We start from the raw sequence: 22,003 nt of genomic DNA, 5'->3' as shown, positions 1-22,003 counted from the left end.
CGTGGGCTCCGGTGGTGGCTGGTCCCCGCGTATTGGAATGCCCAGCTGTCGAAAAACGTCATCCCAGTCGACATCCTCTATGTTCATTGGGCAGTCGAAGTTTTCTAGAGTGCTCTTCGGATGATTGCCTCCTGGCTGACTTGCCGAGAAAAATTCATTCAGCGCAGTATTGACTGGGGAAACCACGGGGTTGTCTGAAGGACCCGGTTGGCTTAATGAAGGCACAGGCTGCATCCTCATTGTTGTTTGGAACTGCCCATGGTGCGTAACGTCGTCAATGCCAATTGTTGTGGTAGAACCTCGACTCGTATTGATCCCGCTGTCACGCTAGGACTGGAGGAGTGCTGAGCAGAAGAGGAACTCCAGTGACCGCGAGTCTGACTGATCGAAGGAGAATTGTTCTTCACGACTGCGCAAGAAGTTGGCTAGATAATCGTCAGTATTAAGGCCAGCCGCTTTCAAGAAGAAGCACTCACGTGTTACGTTCAAATCGTCGTAATACTTTTTGATTGTCTCATCGTCATCGTCTGCCTGGATGGGCTGGTCGCCATCGGCGAATTGGACCTTTGGGAGGATATGCCGAATGTTGAGAAGCATCTTCAAGAGGTCGCAGAGCGGGTAGCCCTGGTTGTAGTAGTCAGCTGGCTGCTTCTCCAGCGGCCAGGAAAGCCGTAAAGCCTCTCCCTCCCAGGCTTTGAAAGACCAGGTCATCTTTTCCACGCAGTTGAGGAATATCATGCAGGTGAGGAACATGGGGAATCCAAGCTTGATCTTGGCGTCCTGTAAGTTGCGCTGAATGCCGTTCAGAAGACTTTTGCTGATAAGCGCTGCCTTCCGTTCGGCGGCGGCAGTGAGTTGAGTGCAGAACGTGGTGAAAGTCTCATTCTCATGATTGCCGTTAGAGACCTGGTCCTTAAGCCAGACCTCCGGGTATTCCCCATCGCCTGTCTTCTCGACAAAAGACCACTGGCGCTCACGGTCCATGATCTCTGTGAGGCCCCAAAGCTCAAGAGAGCGACGTAGTAGCTCATCATTTGTGTCGTGCGCGACCTTTTGGGCACATTCCAGTGTGACACGAACGTGAGAGGATGTTTCACGGTTGATGAACTCGGGAAGCATCCGGCGCATGTACGTCTCTACCTGAGCGGGGACATCCTCGTTGTCATTGTCTATCATGATTGTCGCACCGGGCGACGGGTTTGCATTGGCCTCAGGATTCTCTGTTTCTGTGGGCAGGCCTTGGAGGACCTGGAGGGTAATCTGATGGCCCGTTTCATGAAAGTGGGAGGCGACAATCGTCGCACCTGTGTTAGACAGCTTGAAATCCATCTTGATCCTATTAACGCGTTTCTGCGCAACGACGATCTGGACTCCAGCCGAGTAGAGCTCAATTTGTTCGGCCAATCTTGTGCGAATGCATCCCGTGTGCCAAAGCCGCGGGGATAGGACCTTTCGGCAGGTCTCGCACGGCGTTCCCTTGGAACAGACCTTGCGCAAGATACGGCATCTGATGCAAGCACCGATGCGGCGGACCTCTTGGACTTCTTTCCTGCGGGTTGGATCGAAACGCGCCCGAGTGGGCCGTTGGCGGGTGCCGTTGGGGCTCAAGGTGTCCATCCTGAACCCACCCTTGTTGAGGGTGTAGGCTAGCTGTTGGCTTTGGTCACTGACAGTCGCAGGTGGCTGCAGATTCTCTGAGATGTACGTCATTTCTCCCCAGGCTGCCATGGAGTCATGAGCGGCGGATGACACGCCGGTGTTTGGCGTTGACGGCCGTTGATCATGTCGGAAATCCATCATCAGATCGTTGTTGGGAGCGGTCGCCTCCACGGAGTTTACATCTTCGCCTGTAGACATGATCGGGGCAAAAGACACGTTCGCGCCAGCATCGACGCCGGTGGAGACAATGGGTGCGAAGGAGAGATTGCTGCCCATTTCCGCGTCAGTAACAGCGGGTTCCGTGTCGCTGGTAGGATCAGCTTGTAGGGCCGCGCCCATTTCTGTGTCCGGACCATTCATGGCGCTGGCGTCAACCTCTGCAGGCGTGTGAGCTTCGCTCGGCTGGTGATTCTCGATCTCTTGGTGGAGGAGGTGGAGCTGGGGGTCCATCAAGGATGGATTCAGACGGGCTGTCGCAGCGGCGGCCATGGACAGGTTGGTTTCCATGGGGTGGTCATCGGCGGAGGCGAGCAAGCTCCGCAGCTTGTCTTCGGTTGACATCTCATAGCGAGGATCGGGATTCTGGTGCAAGTCTTCCGACAGCTCGTGCTGGGGCCGGTTGTCGTAGCTCATGGGCGGGTTGTCGAGAGTGAACTGCTCGTGGGGCTCGAAGAGGTTCGAGGCGAGGGCCGAGAGTGTGTGCCCGAAGGGGGCCTGTGTCACATCGTGCGGCGCATTGTGAGGGCTGGGAATGTGATCGTCGTGCTTCTCGCTGAGGTCGATCTGTCGCGAGACCTCGGCCAGGGTCTCGAGGGCGGTCCAGTTGGTCTGCGACAGCGCACTGTCGGCACTGCTGGAGGTGGGCAAGACGCCCGAGGCGCTCATGTCGGCGCTATGGGCGGCGGCGGCACTGGCATGATGGGCGCGGCGGGCTGGACTGCCCATGCCCGCGAGGGACAGGCAGGCGTTGACCCTCTCGGCCTCGGAGATGGCGGGGCATTTTTTTGTTAGATGGTTGGTGAGGGAGTCGATGCGGCCCTTGGGGAAATCCTCGCCACATGCCTTGCAGCGATGAGGGTAGCGATTGCTGTTGTCCTTCAGCTTGGGCCCGCGCTCGAAGTAGGCCGCAATGGTGGAATTCGGGCGGCGTCCCATTCTGGCGGATTGGCTGTCGCGCGCGCGGGGTGGGATGGGCGAACTCGTGAGATCTGGACGAGAAAATTCTGCCGACCAAATTCGAGGTGTTGAATTCACCGCTCGAGAGCGGTCTGAGAAAACTTCTGGGTGTGGTGGTGGCTTGCTTGCTGTGTGGGCCGGTGGCTGGAGGGAGGCTTGCCACTCCCTACCTAGGTAGGTGCTTAGGTACCTAGGTACTTGCCCTAGGTGGAATAAGCTTAAACCGCCAAGCTGGACTGTCGCGCTTGACAGCTTGCCGCTAGTATAAGCCAGTGGTTCACTTTGTCTTGTCTTGTGGAGTGACGCGACGGCCTGCACCGATAATTGCAAGTTCATTGGTAAATGGCTGCCGTATAATCGGGCAGCCAGTTGAACTTGGCAGACAGATATCCAGAAGGAATATCTCACATCGCGTCATCCGGATCCGGATTCTTAGCGCGCAAGGAGACAGTCGTGCATTATTCGAGGCGGTTGTGCGAGGACGATCAGTCATTGTGATATCTCACGAAACAACAGTGAGATTCATCTGCGCTGAAAGTATCTTTCAACTCTTGTTACACTTGAAAGCACCGGAACTCACTCGCAGGAGTACGGCACTCACTTATTTCCCTCTGTCATGAGGACGGACTCTGCAGGCTTGTAACGTAACCCTTCCCTTCACGACAATCCCCTGCGGCTCAATCCTTCGGCCCGTTGAGGGCCATATTTAATTTAAGTAACAATCTCGTCTAGGTACTTGCGCGGCACAGCGACGACATCCCTCGATTGACCAAGGAGTCAGTCAGCTTTAGCAGGCTGTGCCGGTGACGTTGCTTAAGTACTTTCTAATTCCGAGAGCCATCTCTCATGCTGCGTTTTCCCCTTCGAGCTCCCCTTCAAATTTCATGATTCTGCAGCTGATCCACCAATTTACCCTATTCTTGGTCATACAAAGCCTGCCTTCCTTTACGAGGCTTCTCTAACCAAGAAACCCGTGGGCTACGCGACCAATTGATTCCCTGCTCTGGCTTAAAATCCCAGAACGTATACAATTTTGCGACCTAGTCTTCAAGAGATTTAAACGTCTGTTATTACTTGCAATACTTAACTTAGTGGCCATCGCTGTTTCGAGGCTGCTTCCACCTTCACCAGTACGCTCTCTGCGGCTCGTGAGGCCTACTGCATAGTTGCAGACCAATCCCCACACAAGCCAGCCAAAGAGATCGCGTCTCCTGAGCACGTTGAGTTCACAAGACTAAAAGGAGTTGCAACGGCTTTGGCACACCACCAATCACACGCGTGCTTTACCGCATGGTATGATTTAGATCGTCGTTTGCCGTCTTGGAAGGAAAAGGAACCCACGCGACCGAGTCAACACGTGTGGTATAAGTCGTGACTTGAACTCCACAGAGCTCGAGTGCGACACCCCGACTATAGTTTCCTTGGCATGTGAAGTTGAAGGCTTTAGGTCTTCAGGCACTTTGCGCTCGACAATAAAGACTCTAATGGGTAGTGGTGGCAGTACACGTCTTTCCTGCATGTAATTACTTCGACAGTCTATCGCAATGCGTACTTTAAAGATCCTGTGCGCTTGTACGACTCTTTCGGCGGCGTTTGCACAAGATCTTACCAGTTATGTGTTGCCCGATGTAAGTTTAGCTCTTCACAACCCCCAAGTCGTGAGGACTCATTTCAATTTAGACTGGCGATACCAACGGAGGTAATACCTTCCCGGGTGTTACCTTGCCGCTGGGCATAACCAAGCTGGGACCCGACTTGTATACTGGCTCCGACAGTTATTCGGGTTATCAAGCCACCGGTAATTTCACTGGTTTCAGCATGCTCCATGAGAGTGGAACTGGAGGTGCACCGAAGTATGGCGTAGTTTCCCAGATGCCATGGACGAAAGCTGTCGAAAACCCTCTACTCGACCACAATGAGACGAGAGCAGCGACAGACGTGACGAGAATCGGCTACTACAAGGCTGCCCTCGGCAGTGGCACAGTGGTTGAGCTCGGTGCAACAAAGCGCGCGGGGTTGTACAATTATACTTTTCCAAGCACGACAACATCCCCTAACATTATTGTTGATGTATCCCACGTGCTTCCTTCATATCGTGGTCAGGGTCTTGGCCAGAGTTATCGGAGGGGCAACATGACCGTCGTTGTCGGTGCTGACGGAATACCAACGAGATACGAAGGGTTCGGCTCATATGATAATGTAAGTGCCCGCAATTTCCATAAGATGCAATAGCTTATGCAGCCTTTAGGGGTGGAATCGTGCACCAGAGTGGACGGTTTACTTTTGTGGCTACTTTGACCAACCCTCAAACTTTAAGACGTTCCAAGGGACAGCTCCCTTGGCGACAACACTGGCAGAGTACAGTACTTCGACGACGGTTACATCGGACTCGCGTGTTGGAGCTGTGTTCACATTCAATTCAACGAGAGTAGCATCGAGAGTTGGAGTCTCCTTTACCTCATCAGCTCAGGCCTGCAATAACGTCGAGGCCGAAATCAAAGTGGAATCGACACTGGCCAATCTTGAGGAGGACGCCAAGGTAGCCTGGACCAATGATGTCTTGTCCAAAGTCACAACTGAAGACACTTCGAACGTTACTCAGTTGCAGCTTCTGTATAGTTCGTTGTATCACATGAGCATCATCCCGACAAATAAGACCGGAGAAACCCCCTATGGACATCAAGCGAGCCATATTACGATGATATCTTCACTTTCTGGGACCTGGTATGCCGGATTCTGATTCTCCCCGGGTTTTCACAGTTGCTGATGAGTTCTAGTTTCGATGTACCACCTCCCTGTTTCACATTATCCAACCTGCCGCCTACGAAGAGTTCATTCGCTCTCTTGTAGATATCTGGCGTAACGAGGGCTTCATGCCTGATGCGCGTTCTTCATTCTGGAATGGGGCAACACAAGGTGGATCGAACGCCGACAACGTACTGGCTGATGCATATGTCAAGGGGGTCCGAGGAGCCGTCAACTGGGAGGACGCTTACTCGGCTATGGTCACGGACGCGGAGGTGGTGCCGGCCAACAACAATGACCCGAGGGATAAGAGCTCCTCAACAAAAGAAGGAAGAGGTGCTCTCCCGGACTGGCTTGAGCACGGCTATATCACCACAACCTATGGCCGCTCAGTGAGCCGGGCTATCGAGTACGCCGGCAACGACTTTGCGCTACATCAGGTGGCGTCCGGCCTCGAGAAGACGGAGGATGCTGCAAAGTATCTCTCGCGCTCGCAGAACTGGAGGAACCAATGGAATCCAAACATGACCCACGGAAACTTTACTGGATTCCTAGGCCCCATCAACCCCAGTGGAGCGTTCATCAACCAGGACCCTGTGTCCTGTGGCGGATGCTATTGGGGTGATTATTACTACGAGGCCCTTCCCACCGAGTACTCATTCAATGCACACCACGACATGGAGCACCTCATCGAGCTGTCGGGCGGCACGGACGCCTTCATCCAACGGCTCGAGCTCATGTTCACGGACAACCTGTTCAACCCGGGCAACGAGCCCAGCTTCACGACGCCGTACCTGTTCAACTTTGTCGGCCGCCAGGACCGGACCGTCTACCACACGCGCTCCGTCGCCAAGACCCGATACGCCCCGACGCCCGGCGGCCTGCCGGGCAACTCGGACGCGGGCGCCATGGAGAGCTGGGTGCTGTGGGTCATGCTGGGCCTGTACCCGCTGACGGGCCAGACGACGTTCCTGATCGGCTCGCCGTGGTTCAGCGACCTGACCATGCACCTGGGCGGGGGCCGCGACCTGCGCATCACCACGACGGGCAGCGGCGAGGACGCTTACTACGTGCAGAGCCTGCGGGTCAACGGCCAGGCGTGGGACAAGGCCTGGGTGAGCTGGGACGACGTCTTCGCGGATGGCGGTACGCTCGACTTCGTGCTGGGCGTCGAACCCGTGCGCTGGGACACCGGCCCGCCACCGCCGAGTCCAGCCAGTGGGAGCGGAAGCACCTCCAGCCCCAGGAAGGTCAAGAGAAGCCGCCCATAGGATGAGGCCTTGTCCGTCTTCGGCGCTCTGGTTGTTGTGCTGTGGTGGATGCTCCTGCTAATGCGTGGCAATTTCAACGGAACGCAATAGTGATGTCAGGGGGCGTCTGTTATGGAACAGATCTACGTATTGGGAGATTGTGTAGAAGTTTAAAGAAGTGTAAGTGATATATGATTTATATATACCAGTAGGCATTGCGACACTTTGTCGACAACGTATTGCTTGGTTCACAAGTATCAAGACACCCAAAGAATCAACCGAAAGATATATTCCAATTGCAGATTGCACGTCCGTGATGTCTCAAACACCTACGCTATGCTTAATACACACAAGTTGTTCCTGGGTATCTAACATTATGCCAAAACAAGATCATTCATTCGGGCCCGGGTCAATGGCTACTCCCCCAAGGATTCTGGAACTCATCCTCGGGACCGGATCCATACAGGGGACTCCTCGAGTCCTCGGTCTCGTCTGGAGTCGGCTCCCCTATCTGGAAGGTCTCATCTTCTTCCTCGACTGCGTCTTCAACCGCTTCCTCATCCGCCTCCTCCTGTAGAATCTGCGGGTCTGAAGTCTCGAGAACTGGTGCCCCAAGAGGCCCCTGTGCTTGCGATGCCGCCGATTCTTCTGCTACGGGCTTTCGAGCTTCTGTGGGGCTTCCTGCTGAAGGTACGTCAAACGAGCCCTTTTTCCTTTCTTTCTCCTTTTCCTTCCCCTTCCCCTTTTTCAACTTGTTGCTCAATGTATCAGTACTGGCTGACGACTGAGCCTGTGGTCTGCTGCTATGCACCGATATACCCCCACCGACGGCGTTCCATGCACCAGAAGGGACCTGGTAAACAGAAGCATGGGCAACCCAGCGTTCCCGTGACGGTATGTTGGCTGTGATAACAGGGTACTACGTCGTAATTAGCAGGCATCTCAGGTTCCTCATCGGGATACTCACATTCCAATCCCCGAACTCCAGCTCTCGGGCTTTATCGTAGAGACTCTCGTCATCAGGGTCAAGGTTTGTCTCATCAGTGGCACCGCCGGCATACTTGGGCGTCTGACCGCTTGGGCCACCATTCGAGTTCAAGAGCGGCGTATTTGCGCTCACCTCGCCCCTGACTTCCTCAGGCCGTGGAATCCAGTATTTGGCCTCGCCTCCCCGCTTGTATCGCATACCCTGCTTCAGTCTTGCGAACCTGGAGCTGGAATCCTCATGGGCAATAACTTTCCCCGTCGAGTCAAACACTCGGTAGCTGTACTTGTCGCCCCTGAACGTTTCCTTGGAATCTTCAATAAGATCAACTACCCCGAATGCGTCGCGTGCGGCATGTTTGACGGGCATCCTTGCGGCTGAAATGCTGTTGTCGGCAAAGTCATGCCACGAGAAGGCATACCAGTGGGCAACGGCAAAGATGGGCATCTCGCAGCAGATGAGAGCATCTTGAATGGCAGCAGCCAGGTTGTCCGACGTATAGCCCTGGACATCGTCGGGGATGGCGCCCAGCCAGACCAAGATGGACAAGAAAAAGCCTTGCCAATACGAGGCAAAGATGATGAGCTTGATGCACAAGAACTTGGGCACAGGACGGAAGGGCACTAGATCCTGGTGCATACAGACCCAGAAGAGGCCGAGGGAGTATAAACTGACGGTGACGCTAATGTTGTAAATGATACCACTCCAGAAGTATCCAGAAGTCGCACTTATGTAGCCTTCCTGATAGACACCCGTGGCTTTCATGACTATGGCGGCGATGGCGAGTATGGGCTTCAGCCAGGCGTACTGCAAGATGCCCCGCTTGATGGCCAAGAAGGAGTACGGGTCGGATATGTCGACCTTGGGCAGAACGTGGTTGAGTGGCCAGAGGTGGTGGACCGGGGCTCGGCCGTGTGTCATGATGATGAGGGAGCGCTCGCCGTGCATGTAGTTGATCAACAGCTGGAAAAAGGTGTAGATGGTGAAGGCTTCGTATATATCCCGGATGGGGTCGAGAACGGAGGCGGCCGTCAGAGAGACCATGCTAACCCATGATGAAATGGAGTAGATGGGGACCATCAGTAGGATGCGCACGACATATCGTTGGAGGAGAGGTTTCCGATAGTTCTTGCTGCAAGAGTGTCAACATCACGCGACACGACGCGGGACGGGGTGCGTGTTCGGGATTGCTTGTCAGACGTACAGTTGAAGCCATATTGAGCTGGACGGCAGCGGCAGAGAGTCAGCATCGTGTGGAATGAGTTGGGAGGACGTAGATGGGTCGGGTTGCGCAACGTCATCAACTTACATGATTGAGAGCAGCGTTGCGGCTATGGACGCAACGCCGGCGGTGGTAGTCGCCGCGGCCGTGAACTTGCTGCCCGTGCCGCCGGCCATGATGTCGCGGTACTAGCCTTCTCAACGGTTTGAGAGATCAGGAGAAGAGGCAGGGACATCAACAACACGAAGACATGCTGCACCGCATACGCTCCTTCGGGGTTATCTAGGCAGCTACACGAGAACGAGGACGAGGGACCGTGGGCGTAGGAGGAATGATGCGAGTTGACGTAGGGACCCTGGCGGTTCAAAAGCTCCGCGCGTCGACCAGAGAGACCCGACATTGGAGAAGTGCAGGGGTCGATGCAGCTCATGTGGCCCGATAACCAGTGCTGGTGGCGGCGATAACCACTACGTCCCGGGGGACGGGGGGAACAGGGGGAGCATTACGGCGAGTACGTAAGTCATCCATGGCCCCCAACAGGCCCAGGTTCTCCCCCCGTGCGACACGCAGAGCTGCAAAACGGGCGCTAGCAGCTAGCTGGAGCAGGGCCGCCCACCACCCCGGCGCCGGCCTACCACGACAGCAGCTCAGTGCTGCAGACTCCCACTAATCAAGGCGCGTCATCGCCTGTAATTTAACCACCGCCTTTAGTGAGTCGTCGTACCTACCTTAGAGGAGGTAGGGTACATGCATTTTGGACGGACCGCGGTAGAGCATCGCGCGTGAAGCCGTCTCGACGAACCAACATACTGGATTCCTTGCAACTTACACTTCCGACGCGACCTTCCACCGCTCGACAACGTCGCCGTACATCGACACAGCTATGGACCGAGGCTCCGTGCTCCCCGTAGCTGCAATTGCCGACCGGACGTGGTAGGGAACGGGGACGCAATTGGGCCATCACAGAGGTTGGTGGCGCACCTCGTCGTCCGACCTGCAGTTGCCATGGCCGACCTGGGCAGCGAGGACCAGAGCACGCGCTGGACCAACTTCAACCCCAGCTTCCTGGGCATTCTGATCGGCTGTGGTGTACTGTAAGTCGTGCATATTCTGCCCCTTTCGTGATACCCGCCGCCCAGAGCCAGCTGACGCATACTGCAGCGCCATCTTCTTCCTCAATTACTTTAACAGAGTATTTGCGTCCTTCGTCTCGTATCTGATCCGACTCTACGTATGGAACAAGCACAAGATCTATGTCGACATCCAGGCTCTCCAGGTCTCCTTGCTGGCCGGCCGAATCTTCTTCACTGGCTTTCGATATCACGGGAACAACGAGACCATCTTGATACAGAATGGACACGTCACTTGGTCGTACTGGCTATGGAGGGTTCGGGATGTCGACCTTGGCTTCTCGAAGCCCAGCAAGCTCAGCAAGGAGGGGGATTCGGAGAACACGTCTGACAAGAAGGACAAGGCCGCCAGGTTGCCATGTCGGATCAACATTGCTGTCTCGGGTCTCGAGTGGTTTGTTTACAACCGCAGTCCTGTCTATGACTCCATTCTGGCCGGAATGGCCGATCCGGTCACGTTAGATGAGAAAACCACCGAGAAGGCCGACCACGACCAACAGCCACGGCATCGGTTGCAGAAGGCCTCGCAAAAGGTCGAGGAGCAGCTCAACAAACTGGATTCCAAGGTTTCGGCCGATAAACGAAGCTCCGAGACGTCCAATGAGGAGAAACACTCTGCGGACGGGTATGGACTCAGGTCCTCGCCAACATCGCTGACAGATGGTGATGGGGATACCTCTGCGGTCAACCAAGAGATGCCCCTGATGCTGCAACTTCTGCCCATCCACTTTGAGTGCCAGAAAGCCGCTGTGGTCATGGGAAACGAGAACACCAAGGCCGTACTGGTTATCAAGTCCACCTCCCTAGACGGAGAGATTGATGCTTCGGGCTGTGAAACTGTTGACCCGTACAGACAAATCTTCAAGATCCGGTTTGAGCACCCAATCCTCGAGATGAAAGAGAATAGCGATTACAAGGAGGACCAGCTTGCTAGAGCGGCCAGGGATAAGCAGACTGTCCTAAGTTCTGGACCCTTTGCCCCTCGGCATTTTTTCAGGCGCCATCGCCGAAAGGTGCTTGGTAGGTTACGTGACATGGTGCCCTACTGGAGGCGATCTGTCGAGTCCTTCTCGGTGCATTCGAGAAATGAACCAATGCCAGCTGATAGCCAGATACCTGGCTCGAACCATTGGCAGGGGCTTTCTCGCTACCTGAATGATGATGACGAGGACGACAAGCTGCGTTGGTCTGCCGTTGAGTACGCTGCCATCAATACGATCCTGGACAGCCCAGAAGCGGTTTTGACAATATTTTGGGATGTGCCAGGCAAGGTGGCGAGGAGCCACTTCGAGTCAGATAATCCATCCCAACCCAACAACATCAATGGCACAACGCCGCCAGCCTGGGCGATCAACCTAGCCGTGAGTGGTGGCATCATTAACTATGGTCCATGGGCAGATAGACATCGAGCTGAGCTGCAAAGAATATTCAACCCGACCTTGAGTAAAGATGCGGTCCCGGCAAAACCGCTTCAGCCTGGTCTTGATCGGGTTCCGACGAAGTTCAAATTTTTCTTGGAAATTGACAAGGAGGTTACACTGAGAATCCCTACCAGAGAGGACTCGAAAAACTGGCGATGGAAGAAGGAGGTTACTGAATTACGACAACACGAAAAGCACGAACGACGGAGAGGGAAAAGGGCCAACCAGGAAAATCCTCCTAGCACAGCCGCCCAACAGCGACCTTTTGGGTGGCTTGATATCAAAGTCGGCCCAAATGCTACAGTGTCCTACTCCATGGATATGCAAGCAGGGCTCTCGGGATATAGCAATACGCTGGACATTGAGCTTCCTACAACTGAGGTCTCTACCAGCGTGAATCATGGGACACTGTGGAGATCAGGCACGCAGCGCATCTCGTGTGACATGTCAGCCCCTCTGAAATGGAACAGCCTCCGCAACTGGCGATTTGACATTGAAGGTGACGAGCTTGAGCTGTTCATTCTCAGAGACCACATATTCTTGCTGATTGATCTCATTGATGACTGGGGGAGTGGGCCACCGCAGGATTATCTCCTCTTTGTGCCTTTCAAGTACCTGTTGAACCTCCGATTCCGCGACTTGAAGCTTTATCTGAACGTCAACGATGTCAATATTGTCAACAATCCAACCGAATTCGAGGACAACACGTACCTGGTTCTTTCCAGCCCGATGCTCAAAGCGGAGACTTGTATATCCCTGGATACATATCGCCCAAGCAAGAATGCGGTGCCGTTCAACGTTCAAGCCGACCTGCTGAACCTGGCTCTGCACCTTCCAACGTGGAACACTCAGGCTACATTCCTAACGTCGAAGGATATCGGGCAATTGGAAAATCTTGCTCTTGACGGCAAATACCACTACAATTCGACAACGGCACCAGGCAATACTGACACATTAGTCCTCAACGTCACAGGACAGTCGCCTTTTTTCACTCTTTACGGCTTCCTTATACGGTATTTCCTGCAGCTCAAGGACAATTATTTCGGCGACCATATTCACTTTAAGACTCTGGATGAGTACCAGGAAATGTTGCGCCTGAAGGAGAGCAATTCGGAGGCTGAGGCTGCGACACGACCTCCCAGCAAAAAATCCAACGACTTGGACGTTATGCTCAGCATCAGAGCAGACGACCCAAAAGTTCTGCTGCCTGCCAATCTCTATTCAGCGAAGCGGCATGTCACTATCGAATCAGCCGGCTTAGCTGCTGATCTTCGCTTCACCAATTATTACATGGACCTGGATTTTGATCTGAACCCTCTCAGTCTGTCCTTGGGCAATGATGACGACGGCATGATTAGTCCATTGAGTGCCACGTCAAGCACTCAGATGTACATTGATGGACTCGGAGTGTACGGCCATCGTCTGTTTGGGCTGCCGCCTACCGAACCCACCTATTTGTGCAACTGGGACTTGTCTGTGGGAGCAGTCACCGGCGAATGCACTACTGAGTTTCTGACAACTCTTATCAGTGGGGGCAAAGCCTTCGGCTTTTCGCTTGACGACGACGAGAATGCACTCATCCCATATTCTTCCGTGGTCATGTACGATGTTACATTCCTCCGGGTCTACGTCGAGTCGATCCAGTTATGGTTGCATGTCGAAGAAGCCGCATTTCTCTTCTCCACCGGGAAGATCAACGTAGAGTTCAACGACTGGGCCAGGACCCATTACTCAAAGCGAGCCAACATTGGTATTCCAGATTTGCAGATAGCATGTGTCGACTCCGAGTCCGCAGCGAGACACAAATCGAGACTGCATGGCAAAGTGGAAACCGAAGCCCTTCTCAAGACGAGCATCCAATTTGCGCTAATCGGCAGGAAGCCGGATTTTACTGAAGCGAGAAAGATGCAGCAAGAACTCGTGCGTCGAGAAGATCAACGTACTCATCGCACCGAGTTCCTTCTGCTTCCCGAAATGCTCGATCCACTTGCACCCGATGCCGTCGATGAGCTTGCCCAAAGTGTCCCTATGGTGCCTCAACCCATCAGCCTTGGGCACGATCAAGACGATGCTGAGAAGAGAACTATTTCGACGCTGGGATCGTCACACCGGTCTGAGCCTTTGCGAAGCAAAAGCTCCTTCTTGTCACTCGGGGCTGAAAGCACGAGCAGTGTGCGCCGGCCTGCCTCCATCAAATCTTCACGAATGGCACAAGCCCGGGATGGACGCCCTATCCTGCCCCATAGAGAGTACTCGGCTTCTACAGGACGCCACTCCGCGTTTTACAGTGCACCTACTGACCACAACGATAGAAGAGAGTTATTGCACAATACTGTTACTTTCTCCAGCCAATTCTTTGCCCCTTATTTCCCGCTTGAGAATATACGCCCCGAGACAAAAGAAGCAACCTTGCGAAGCATAGAAGCGGAAGGCGACGCAGCCCCAGAAACCTCGCAATTTGGACTCGACGATGTATCCCCCGACATTTTCAGTGAAGGCTCGGCGTACACCAGTTTTCTCGTTGAGTTGCCTTCTGGCGTGACTGCATTTCTAAACGCGACTTCTCTGCAGCACATTGCCTCACTATTGAACGCATTACAACCTACAGATCCTCAGGACATCCTAGACGATTTGCAAATTGGGGCGATGTCAAAAATTTTTGGTTCCGAAAAACAGAGAAAAATGAAAGCGGACATTGATGAGTTTGTTATTCGAATACCGCATGCTAATTTGCGTTTTCTGAACTGTTCCGAGCTCGACTCACCAGAACCTCAACATGCAGAGCAGGACCAGTACGATATAGCTATCACCAATTTGGCTCTGGCTGCTCGATCAGAGAAACGTACGCCACAAGCAGGTGAAGTTTCTGGCAAAACACGAGCGTCATTCCATTTCAGGATGGATTCGGCTGAAATAACAGCAGCCGAGCGCTTCGCAGACATGGACCACACTCATGCAGCCGTCAAAGCCAACGTGGAACAAGTAATGCTATCTATGGGCTCTCGAGATGTTACATACATCGACGGCGACATCCGTACTGTGCGATCAACATTGTCTTCAAGCAAGATTGAGTACCTTGCTGCACTGATACACAGGACGAATGTTCTCGCCTCTGACATGGGCGAACTATTCTCCGCCACTTTATCTAGAGGAGACCGACGCCTAAAGCATTTCACTTACAGCTTGATGGCCGACAGTCACTTGACGAAGGATCCATCTTTCATAGTAAGGCCATCCGCCATTCTGAGGGCGGCCACGGAGCATCTCAGGACACAAGACTCGTGGAAGCTGGTTTCCAGAATGCGGCAAGTCTGGAATACTCGATCTCATGAAGACAAGGAGCAACTCAGTCTAAGTTGCGTGAGCACAGATCTGGCGTATCCTGAGGATGTGAAACAGAAAGTAACCCAAGCGTTTTCAAAATGGCGTAGTTGGGATCTGGAAGACACCGATAAATCTGCGTTGATCAGCAACATATTCGGGAAACCCATTGAGCTGGATAACGCAACGTCGGACCACACCCCCGTCATGGCCGTTCTTCGCTTACAGGAGGCTGCCTTCGTACTCGACCCCGGCCCCAAGCAGAATCAGCTGTACGCCATGGATATCACCATCAGACTGCAGTCTCAGGAAACCCAGCTGGTGGAAACGCAAAACGCAACTGGCAAGGTCGAGGGTCCTCTAATGATAGTGAACATGTATTGCGCCCAGGCTGGCATCAACCTCAATTGGGAACTGCTGGAGCTCACGGAAGATATTCTGCGGTTCTATCATCAAGCACGCCCCCAAACAACAGACCTCAAAACGAAGAATGTTCGGGAGGATCGAGCAGAACCCATAGTACCTGAGCGACCCATGTCATTTCATTTTGTGCTCGCTCTTGACCAAGGGTCTGTGGTACTTGAGACTGTCAACCTGAAGTCAGACACTCAAAGTGAGGATTTGACGATCTCCGTGCTGATGGCAAGGAGACCTGGCCTTACAGATACAAATGCGGTTCTTGCATGTGATACTGTTACCACCAAGCTTCGAAGTCACCAACAACCTCTATCCACCCTGCGGCTGCGAGGACCTAGTGTCTTCATCTCTCACGAATTACAGCTCGTCAATCAAACCTCAGTCCATACTATTAAAGCCACAGCAAGCAGTCAGGACCTGAAGCTAGCTGTAAAACAAGATCCAATCGTCCTAACGGAAGTCTTGGATACGATTGTTCGTGATGAGGTTGCACAGCTTTACCAACTGAAGAAGCATTTCCCTGCAGCTCCAAAACCTCAATCCCCGAAGCCGAAGATAACGGAACGACTATCCTCGTTTCGGGTCAATCTCGCCATGTTCCTGAACACTTACACTATAAGCCTGCCGCTCCTCCGATCCCTCACATACACGGTCAAAGGCGTTGTAGCAAGAGCAGCCATGGCGGCCAACTTTGGCAAGGAGGTCATATTTGACTTCGACATCAAGGAAAACTCCCATGACATTCAGATAAAAGTCAACAACGCGCCTCGGAGTATTTCTCTACTCCAGATTCCACCCACAAATGGCCGGATCACTAGCCAGATGGGGCAGGGAGAGCATGCTGTCTCAGTCTTTGCGTCTGTTGAACTGGTGCAGTTAGATGCCTCGGCGGTCTATAGCCTTCTCACAGCACTCAATCGGCCCGAAATGTCAAATGCAATCAATGATCTGCAGCAACAAGGCAAAGTCATCCAGGAGCATGTCGAGGAGATATTCGGTCCACCAGATCAGGCCCGGGAGAAGAATGCCGCTGCAAGTGGAGAGAAGTTGGTGTATACCGTACACACCACATTGGCAGGCATTGAGATCTTTGGGCAGGCTCCTATCAAATCCGACATTGAACCCAGGGCGCACTTGTCGTTCTGTCTGGCAAGTGTACATTTCGAGCTTGCTAATCGATTGGAGCCTCACGGACCAGTTCTCGAGAACCCCGAAGTTCACGTCAATCTTCGCCAGATCACATTTGATATTCAGAAAGGTGCCGATGAGAAGTCTATGCGGACGTGTGGCAACTTGGCTTTCAGCGCTCTGGTTACCGCCACTACTAAACAAATGGACGACGGGTCTGACCGAAGGTCGTTTGATTTCAAAAGCAATGGTTTCGAAGTAAATCTATCATCCGATACTGTCTCCACGTTTGTGGATGTGGTGGGTTACATGGGGGACAAGATAAAAGACCTCGACACTACGAGAGAGATTGAGTACTTGCAGAAACGGCTGCGGCAATCCCGACCTCGCATCGCGATTAACGACCAAGAGGAAGAGGAAGAAGATGACGCCAACAGCGATATATTTGATTCGTTCTTCGCGTCAATCACGTACTCTTTCGAGATCAGCGACATTCAACTATGCTGGCTCGTCGCCCCCGACTCTGAATATGTTGCGGCCGGGCAAGAAGACCTCGTTCTGTCCTTTCAGAGAATCGAGTTCGCCAGTCGAAAGCAAAATGCCGCGAAGCTTACTATCGAGAACTTCCAGCTGCAAATGGTCCCCCCAGGACAAGAGAGGATTCTTCGGTCTCACAACTCGGCACTTCTTCCCGAGATCATATTCAATGTTGCCTTCGTCTCTACCTTGGATACCCGCCGTCTTGCCTTCCAAGCCGTTGGGAAGTCGCTAGATCTACGCCTCACATCTGGCTTTATCATCCCTGCGTCCAACCTCTCTGATTCGATCGGACTTTCCATCAAAAATGTACAGCAAGCGTCGTCAAACTGGACACCTCTTGTCGCCACTGATAAGCCGGCTGACACGCCCATCAAAACTCGCCAGCGTTCATTCTTCGGAAGCAAAAGGCTGGAGTCTTGCTTGGTTGATGCCGATTTCGCTGGAGCTGTGGTCTACCTATCCGGCAGGAGACAAGTGGAAGGGCCAGAGAGTCTGATAGCAACGCGGACAACGCGACCTACCTTGGCTGGTAAATATGGGCAATTCAGCGCCGACGAATCTAGTAGCAGCACCGTTCTCAAGTCGCCTGGCCTTGCCTGGAAGACAGAGTATCGGGATGATGGCAAGGAGGATCCCGCCTTTTATGGAGAGATCAAGATTGACGCGTCACGCAACATTCTATATCCGACTGTCGTGCCATTAATCATGGATATCACATCTAGCATCAAAGAAGTAGTCAGTGATCATGACAAGCAACCACCCACGCCAAGTACACCAGCGAGCAAAAGCAGTCACGCTTCCAACAGCAAGCCTGCTGAGGAAGAGAATCTCCTCACTGCTGATCCAAGCGCAGTTTTGGGGCGAACGAAGTTGAACCTTGGATTGCGCATTTGCAAACAGGAGTTCACACTTAGCTGTCAACCAATCGCCAGAGTTGCTGCGACTGCTTGTTTCGAGGACATATACATTACTGTCAACACAGTGCATTCAGTTGACCACGGAAACTTCTTTGCCATCTCCGGTGCTTTCACCAACCTGCAGACTTCTGTACAACACGTGTACTCGAGGGAGCATACCGGACGCTTTGAGGTCGACTCTATTGTTCTGTCGCTGATGAACAGTAAGCATGTCAGTGGCACAAGTGGTCTATCTGCCATCCTCAAAGTTAGTCCTGTAAAGGTTGACATCAACGCCAAGCAGCTACAGGACTTTTTGCTTTTCCGTGAAATCTGGATACCACGAGAAGTACGTCAAGCCTCTGCAGCACCAGTCTCCACCCCCTCGGCAGAGTCTACGCAGGGACATCTCGTCCAGCGATATCAACAAGTTGCCGCTACCGCCGCGTTCCCATGGACTGCTACGATCTCCTTCGCTGCCCTGGATGTTAATGTCGACCTGGGACAGTCACTTGGCAAATCTGTTTTTGCCATTTCAGACTTCTGGATCTCGTCCAAGAAAACATCAGACTGGGAACAGAACCTTTGTCTCGGGTTCCAGAAAATCAGCGTTGACTGCATTGGCCGCCTGAGCGGTTTCGTGGCGCTACAGAATTTCAAACTCCGCACATCCATAGAGTGGCCAGAGCGAGAAGCTGCTCTAAACGAGACGCCACGGATCCAGGCTTCTATCGGGTTTAGTCAATTTAGACTGAAGGCTGCGTTTGACTACCAGGCATTCTTGGTCGCCGACATCACGTCAATGGAGTTTCTCATGTACAATGTACGTCGGCGCAGAGAGGGCAGCGGTGATAGGCTCGTGGCAAGCTTTGACGGCGAAGCTGTACAGGTCTTTGGTATAACCACCTCGGCAGCTTCAGCTGTTGCACTTTGGCAAGCTGTGCAAAGGCTCATCCAAGAACGAAAGGCCAACTACGAGTCTTCACTGCGGGACATAGAAAAATTCATGAAGCGCAGGTCTCTCACGGCCCCGGGAACTTTGGCGCATCCCAGCCCTAGTAAGCCAGACCACGGCGTGCCGGTAGCAAGGTCGCCGATCTCCCTTGACACGGATGTCGTTGTCACTCTTAAGGCCCTCAACCTAGGTGTCTTCCCTAGTACGTTCTCAGATAATCAGGTCTTCAAGCTCGAGGCCCTCAACGCGCAAGCCCGGTTTGCTGCGTCTATGGAACAGCGCCGCATCCACAGTATCTTAGGCTTGACACTCGGACAATTGCGAATCGGCCTCGCTGGTGTCAGGCGCGTCTCAGCGCCTAAGGCTGTCTCTGAGATATCAGTTGAGGACGTGGCGGCGTCTGCTACCGGTTCTCGTGGTGGCACAATCCTCAAAGTCCCCAAAGTAGAGGCCATCATGCAGACATGGCAGATGCCCGAGGCCCGTAGCATCGACTACATATTCAAGTCGGCTTTCGAAGGCAAAGTCGAGGTTGGCTGGAACTACTCCCGTATCAGCTACATCCGCGGGATGGTGGCCAACCACTCCAAATCACTCGCGGCGGTGTGGGGCCGCGAGCTGCCAGAGATGTCTGCCATCAAAGTCACTGGTGTTCCAGACGCGCCTGCTGACGACAGCAAAGAAGGCGGCGCCGGCGGTGATGAGCACAAAAAGAAGGAGCAGCAGAAGATTACAGCCGAAGTCAACGTTCCGCAGTCCAAGTACGAGTACGTCGCACTCGAGCCGCCCATCATCGAGACCCCCCAACTCAGGGACATGGGCGAGGCCACGCCGCCCCTGGAGTGGATCGGACTGCATCGCGACAGACTGCCGAACCTGACGCACCAGATCGTCATCGTGAGTCTTCTGGAGCTGGCGGGCGAGGTCGAGGATGCCTACGAGCGGATTTTAGGATCTTCCTAAAATAATTCATGACAATTTTCGTGTTGTCATAGAGACTATCAACTCTGAAGTCACTTTGGCTGAAGGAACTATACGGAGGGTGTGAAAAAAGTAGAGAGCGATGGCAAATCAGGTCATCGGTATTCATAGCGAAGGCGCCTTGGGGGAGTTTTCATCATTTGTTTCTTTTAATGCATGGGATAGGGTCTGCATAATGCAATTCCACGGAGGCATTATTATCATCATTAGTATTACCAGTGTTAATAAGAATCTTCTTTCCCTTAAGGCGATGTCCATGACATTCCAAAGAGTGGCCAGGTGACTTGGTGTCACCTTTTGCGTCCGCGTTCCAGTATAAAACGCGCGTTGAGTCATTCTTTGGCGTCCTGAGCCGAGCCGAAGCATCTCCGAGGCGGTGAAAGCACTACGAACCTGTCGGCTTCGGCTTGCGTATCGGCTTGAAACACGGCTCCAGGCAACACGCCATCCTTCTTCAAATTGCAACTCCAGAAAGCGACCACAACAAAGTCGTGTGAATAAAAGACACACCCACTTCTTCATTTATTCCCTTTCCAATTGTTTCTAGAAAGGGGGCTACAGGACCCAGTCTTCGTGGCTTTAACATTAAAAAGCCGCCACCAAGTATAGTTCCAGTAGGCAGCTGAGAAACTACGCGACATGTCTACAAGCAGCCTCGCAGCAGGTTACATCCTACAGGATGGATATCCCTTGGTGGAAGATTATGTACACTTGCGCACCGCATCTGGACTGACGCCGAAAACAGCCCAACAAGCAGCTGTGGCCATCCGAGGCAGCTGGTATGGATGTTACGTCACCGAGGAGACAGCACCAACAAAGGCAGTCGCCATGGGTCGTATCATTGGCGACGGCGGCTGGTACTTCCTTATCGCAGACATGGCGACGCTGCCGGAGCATCAAAGGCGGGGGCTTGGCGATGCCATCTTGAAGAAGCTACTGGCGCGGATCAAGTCGGACGCCTGCCCGGGAACAGCATACATCACGTTGGGTGCGGATCTCCCTGGAAGAAGGCTCTATGAGAAGAATGGATTTAAGGACACGATGCCTAAGGAGATGGGCATGTCTATTGTCATGCGGGATGCCGGTCAATGATTAAAGGGTGAACTGAAGTGTTCATCAAGTCCTCTATACGCACATCATTCGAAACGATGCCACCATTTAACTCCTTCTACTAAAGAGATAACTATCCATAGTGACTTTCAAGCGGCGGATGTTGGGACCGGGAGAGGACGATGTAGTCTGGTGACGATCTCGAGGTAGTCCGGCTCGTTATCGTCATTTATAATACCATGACGGACAAAGAAATCAATCATGACCGAAGCGCAGTTGGTTTTGAACTCCTCTCGTAGGAGAGCGTCCTTGACTTCATCCACGCTCATGAGATAGAATGCCTCAACCTCCTCGTCTTGTGGCTGAGGCACCACGTCTTGGCCCACCTCTAGATCGTAACAATACAACACATCCGGCACGCATAGCCCAAACTCGCCACCAGACCCAGCCGCGCTCTCGGCGACATAGGTGATGGCGCTGACGGGCCGGGCGTTCTTACGGACCATAGCCTCGGGCAGGGACGCTTCTTCGTCAGCCTCGTGGACAATGCACTCGAAGGGGCTTTCCTCGGCTCTCACGCCCCCAGCGACGGTGGTGTCAAGCTTGCCTGGCCAGGTCTGCATGAGTTTGCTTCGTCGGGGGACCCAGATCTTGAGCTCGCCCGATTCCGTACGGGTATACACGGTCATGTGAGCGCCGCGGCATGAGACGCCGAATAGACTAGCTGCCGCGCGCAGGAGCTGGACCCGGCCTTCGTACTTGGCTCCCAGTACTTTGTAGTCTTCTGGCCACACTTTGTGCAGATTCGCGAAGACCTGGGCCTCCTGGGCCTTGTCTATGACCTTTTTGAAGGCGGCATTACAAACTTCTGCCGTGTTGGACCCGTTCGAGCCGTCGAGGAGCTGCACGGTCCTAGGGCGTTCGTGACTTATAGAGAAGTCGGATGTCCATGGCATTTGCCGGACTACCGAGGGGAGCATGAAGCCATGTGGGCGCAGGTCATTAGGCAGCAGGAGCTGATAGAGTCCTTTCTCGGGGTCTTCAGCATAGGGCAGTTGGGTAATGTCCACTAGAGGGTAGTTGTCGGTCGTTTTGACGAGGTCCAGATAGGTCTTGAGTTGGGACAT

At 53.4% G+C, this 22,003-nt stretch overlaps 6 protein-coding genes across 6 annotated transcripts; 3 read left to right on the top strand and 3 right to left on the bottom strand.

Moving 5' to 3' along the window:
* Positions 1 to 327: 327 nt before the first annotated feature.
* Positions 328 to 2,814, bottom strand: JN550_001308 (uncharacterized protein; the record flags this gene model as incomplete). Its single annotated transcript, XM_049311638.1, has 2 exons — positions 328 to 425; positions 477 to 2,814. The coding sequence occupies 2 exons, from the start codon at positions 2,812 to 2,814 to the stop codon at positions 328 to 330; spliced, it is 2,436 nt and encodes an 811-aa protein (XP_049177214.1).
* Positions 2,815 to 4,379: 1,565 nt separating this feature from the next.
* On the top strand, positions 4,380 to 6,851 carry JN550_001307 (uncharacterized protein; the record flags this gene model as incomplete). Its single annotated transcript, XM_049311627.1, has 5 exons — positions 4,380 to 4,463; positions 4,516 to 5,034; positions 5,084 to 5,460; positions 5,520 to 5,559; positions 5,613 to 6,851. 5 exons carry the CDS (start codon positions 4,380 to 4,382, stop codon positions 6,849 to 6,851), a joined length of 2,259 nt encoding a protein of 752 aa, XP_049177213.1.
* A 388-nt stretch (positions 6,852 to 7,239) lies between these two features.
* JN550_001306 (uncharacterized protein) lies at positions 7,240 to 9,213 on the bottom strand (the record flags this gene model as incomplete). Its single annotated transcript, XM_049311616.1, has 3 exons — positions 7,240 to 7,749; positions 7,798 to 8,947; positions 9,125 to 9,213. The coding sequence occupies 3 exons, from the start codon at positions 9,211 to 9,213 to the stop codon at positions 7,240 to 7,242; spliced, it is 1,749 nt and encodes a 582-aa protein (XP_049177212.1).
* An 829-nt stretch (positions 9,214 to 10,042) lies between these two features.
* Positions 10,043 to 19,808, top strand: JN550_001305 (uncharacterized protein; the record flags this gene model as incomplete). Its single annotated transcript, XM_049311605.1, has 3 exons — positions 10,043 to 10,131; positions 10,199 to 13,060; positions 13,118 to 19,808. The coding sequence occupies 3 exons, from the start codon at positions 10,043 to 10,045 to the stop codon at positions 19,806 to 19,808; spliced, it is 9,642 nt and encodes a 3,213-aa protein (XP_049177211.1).
* A 657-nt stretch (positions 19,809 to 20,465) lies between these two features.
* Positions 20,466 to 20,918, top strand: JN550_001304 (uncharacterized protein; the record flags this gene model as incomplete). Its single annotated transcript, XM_049311594.1, has 1 exon — positions 20,466 to 20,918. One exon carries the CDS (start codon positions 20,466 to 20,468, stop codon positions 20,916 to 20,918), a length of 453 nt encoding a protein of 150 aa, XP_049177210.1.
* A 107-nt stretch (positions 20,919 to 21,025) lies between these two features.
* On the bottom strand, positions 21,026 to 22,003 carry JN550_001303 (uncharacterized protein; the record flags this gene model as incomplete). Its single annotated transcript, XM_049311583.1, has 1 exon — positions 21,026 to 22,003. The coding sequence occupies one exon, from the start codon at positions 22,001 to 22,003 to the stop codon at positions 21,026 to 21,028; it is 978 nt and encodes a 325-aa protein (XP_049177209.1).

Source organism: Neoarthrinium moseri (assembly GCF_022829205.1).
Source record: "Neoarthrinium moseri strain CBS 164.80 chromosome Unknown scaffold2_Wmoseri_CBS_16480, whole genome shotgun sequence".
NCBI classification, from domain to species: domain Eukaryota; kingdom Fungi; phylum Ascomycota; class Sordariomycetes; order Amphisphaeriales; family Apiosporaceae; genus Neoarthrinium; species Neoarthrinium moseri.
This window is presented reverse-complemented; position numbering and strand designations above follow the sequence as displayed.